Here is a 3952-nt window from a genome sequence, read left to right as displayed (position 1 = left end):
CAGTATCAGACGGGTCGGGGGATTCGACAGCAGACGGATCTTATGTATACTGGACCCCACTTTCACCACGACCCCACCACGTGGGTTCCCCCAGTACATAGTACCTTGCGACTGGCGGAGGGGTCAAAAAAAATTATCGCCCTTACCCCCTGAGACTTTTCTCCGAGAAACAGTCCGAGCAACCATCTACGGCGCATCAACGAAACGCCCAGCAACGAGAACGCCCATACAGCCCATCTCCCCTGCCCAGGCGCCGCACCAGCCTGTCCACCGACCGCTTCCTGTCCGACACCGCCTCCTCAGGCCGACCGTCACCACATCACACCAACCATGTGTGGAATTTCCGCCATCTTGGTATGTCCATGTCGCTGCGGGCGCGCGTGCCACCCTCCCCCCCCCGCGCTGTCCAGACTATGCAGATCCTCTCAGCCAGCAGATATCATGCACTGAGAAGCGCCGACCTCAGAGAGACGCAAGAGCGCCACGCTGACTACAATCCCAGCTGGGCGACCCCGAAGCCACCTCCGCCGTCACCGACCTTCACGAGTCCCTCTACTACCTCCAACATGTCCGTCTCACCACCTCTCCCCAGACAGCGTCGCGCACTCACTGACATGGACGACAGCGCGGACAAGATGCCGCTGGTATCGCCGTATGCCAGGGCGGAAGGGTGTCTCAATGCAAGGGCGTAGGCATGGCCAGCAAAGTGTTTGACGAGGGCAAGCGCGCGACGACGGCGACGATGCCCGGTTACATGGGGTATGGCTTCCTCACCTTTGCCAGCCTCATGATCACCCCCTCCCCGCCCCCCCTGGAGATGAGCCAGATGATCTGACACAGGCAGAATCTCCCACCTGAGGTATCCCACGGCGGGCACGCAATCTGCGTACGTATGACCCTTGCGCTCTTCCCCTCACACGCCGACCTCGGCCTCCTGCCTCTCTCCCAGACCGGACAATTCCCACTGACAGCGTTCTCTGCCACAGGTCCGAAGCGCAGCCCTTCTTTGTCAACTCCCCCTTCGGTCTGTCGATGAGCGTCAACGGCAACCTCGTCAACGCGCCGGAGCTCGTCAAGTTCCTCGACAACGAGGCTCGTCGCCACGTGAACACCGACTCAGACTCGGAACTACTGTGGGTCTATCCCCATGGGAGAAAACACGCAGTCCGCCTCTTGCTGATACACGTCCTGCCTTCAGACTCAACATCTTCGCCTATGCCCTCAATGAACTCGGCAAGACGCGCGCCAGCGTGGCCGATGTCTTCACCGCCCTCCGCGAGGTCTACGCCAGGTGCCAGGGTGCCTTTGCCTGCACTGCCATGATTGCAGGATTCGGCATTCTCGGCTTCCGGTACGTTTGGCGGCATTCTTCTGCATTGTCTGCTCTCCATCACGTCGCAGGTGACTGACATGGTCTCGGTGTAGTGACGAGAACGGCATCCGACCCCTGTGCCTCGGATCGCGACCTTCGGAGACCCTTGATGGCGCCACTGATTATTTCCTCGCCTCGGAATCGATCGCCTTGACGCAGCTTGGGTTCAAGAACATTGTCGACATCCTGCCCGGCCAGGCTGTCTTCATCAAGAAGGGCGGCGTTCCCGAATTCTGTCAAGTTGTTGAGATGAAGTCCTACACGCCTGACCTGTTTGAATACCTGTACCTGTCCAGGGCAGACGTCGACATGGACGGCATTTCCGTCCACCGCAGTCGCCAGAACATGGGACTGAAGCTTGCCGACAGGATGAGGAGCGTCATGGGAGAGAAGGGCATCGATGAGATTGATGTTGGTACGTCGCGCCTAGCCCCCCCTCCCATTGACGTTGCGATGGCCAGCGTCTCTGCGATCCCTGTCCTTGGCTAACATGTTCCTCGACAGTCATTCCCATTCCAGAAGTGAGCATGCCTCGCGCCAGCTAAGGGGCCACAAATCGTCATGTGATTCCTGTACTGATGAGAGTTGCGCACAATGTAGACAAGCAACACGGCTGCCGCCAGCCTCGCCACGGAGCTACGAAAGCCGCTTTCCAACGCGTTCGTCAAGAACAGATACGTTTACCGTACATTTATTGTGCGTCAACAGCCACTGGGGTGCGGATCTATCAGCCTCGCCATGCTAACGTTCCGCTGCGATGTAGGTCCCCGGCCAGAAGGCCCGCCAGAAGAGTGTACGCCGGAAGCTCTCGCCCATTGCCTCGGAATTCAAAGGCAAGGTCGTTTGCCTCGTCGACGACAGTATAGTCCGAGGAACGACCTCGCGCGAGATTGTAGGTGTCCGACTCCGGTGCGGCTTCCGCACTGCACCAGCAATGGCGCAGGATAGGCAGCATGCGAGCGTTGGAGTGCGTGGCTTGCTGACTATGGCTTGTGTGACAGGTCCAAATGGTCAAGGAGTGCGAGGCGAAGAAGATTATTCTCGTTTCTTGCAGCCCGGAGATCACCCACCCCCATGTTGTGAGTCTTCTCTTGTCCTTCTGGAGAAGGGACCTGGCGCCGGGGTTTTTTTTTTTTTTTTGGCTTCGCTTGTCTGATGAAGACCCGACTGACCAAGACCGTGTAGCACGGTATTGACCTTGCCGACCCGAGCCGTAAGTGATGCGTGGTTCCATGACACGACGGACGCAGCTGACACAGCCGCCTGCAGAGCTCCTCGCCCACGAAAGGACGCTGGAGGAGATGACGGAACTCATCCAGTGCGACACGCTGGTGTTCCAGACGCTCGAGGACCTCAAGGCGGCGTGCCTCGAAGCTGCCGACGAGAAGAGCCAGGTGCGCGACTTTGAGGTCGGCGTCTTCTGCGGCCACTACAAGAGCCCGCTGCCCGACGACTACCTCGAGCGCTCGGCCCGCTGGTACGAGAGCAAGTCCAAGAAGAGGAAGAGCACGGCCATGACGAACGACGGCGTCGAGGGCGGCGCTTTCGTCGTCGCGAGCAGCGGCCCTGTCAACACGCCGATACCACCAGAGCACTCCGAGGATATCAGGTATGTGCAGGCCGCGGTTTCCTGCCATGATGACATGCCCAAAGAAAAGCAGACTCAACGGAAAAAGGCTGACCAAACGGTACAGCATCCATAACCTAGCAAGGCCTTAGGTATGTAGATGCCAGTCAGAAAGATCGCCCCTACGTTATCCCAGCTGGCGTGAGAGTAGACAGTACCTAGACAGGAGAGGCCATCTCTTTTTTTTTTTTTTGGTGTGTGTCCATGTGTAAAAAGCTCATGTCTTTTATTCTTTGAAAGCCCATGATCATGCGAAATCTGATAGTAGAGTATAAAGAAAAAGAATAATACCAGTTTCATTTCAATAGCCGGATAGAGCAGGATAGAGAGAGGCAGACGCCGTGAGTCAACGGCCACCAACCAAGCTTGTACAGCCAGATGCCTACCTAGGAGCCTACCTCGGTGCCTACCTCGGTGCCTACAGGGTACCAAGGTACCTAAGCTTGCTAAGTAGCGGTAAGTAGGTGCCGAAGGGAGGGGCCCTGGCCGCAGGGTTGCATCAGTGGCAAATCTTCGGAGCAACCCCCCCCCCCCACCCCCCCACCGTAAAGTCAATCGGCAGGTCAGTCAGCCAACGACCCTGAGACGAGGGACCATGATTTCACGACTCGACCGGACCTCCCTCTCCAGGGTCTGGGGGCACTTTTTCTTTTCTCGTGGCGGCGATCCCACCGGGGCTCCCTTTTCCCATCAATCCCTCTTAAATTTGCCAGAAGGGTGCCATGGAGCCCCCCCGACGACACTGCGCACAGATGCCCCCCCTCGACCCCATTTGCGCCACGGGGCCCTCCTCTTTTCCTCACCGTTTTCCCGAAACTCGAAATTTTCCTTTTTTCCCCCCTGCCGGGGGCTTTTTGACCTCCAACGCCGTCATTGCCCAACACGTTTTCCAACCCGCGAAAAAAAGGCGGACCTCCACCCGATGTGGAAATGTACACCCGGGCCCTGAACCC

General features: G+C 58.0%; 1 protein-coding gene across 1 annotated transcript; it reads left to right on the top strand.

Moving 5' to 3' along the window:
• Positions 1-330: 330 nt before the first annotated feature.
• On the top strand, positions 331-3091 carry VDBG_00520 (amidophosphoribosyltransferase; the record flags this gene model as incomplete). The annotated part of the gene is made up of 13 exons (XM_003008792.1): positions 331-354; positions 503-568; positions 626-759; positions 987-1133; positions 1199-1351; positions 1426-1787; positions 1834-1893; positions 1973-2031; positions 2136-2264; positions 2374-2451; positions 2558-2585; positions 2642-2981; positions 3067-3091. The coding sequence occupies 13 exons, from the start codon at positions 331-333 to the stop codon at positions 3089-3091; spliced, it is 1605 nt and encodes a 534-aa protein (XP_003008838.1).
• Positions 3092-3952: the final 861 nt, after the last annotated feature.

The sequence above is a fragment of the Verticillium alfalfae genome, genomic scaffold (genome assembly GCF_000150825.1).
Source record: "Verticillium alfalfae VaMs.102 supercont1.1 genomic scaffold, whole genome shotgun sequence".
NCBI classification, from domain to species: domain Eukaryota; kingdom Fungi; phylum Ascomycota; class Sordariomycetes; order Glomerellales; family Plectosphaerellaceae; genus Verticillium; species Verticillium alfalfae.
This window is presented reverse-complemented; position numbering and strand designations above follow the sequence as displayed.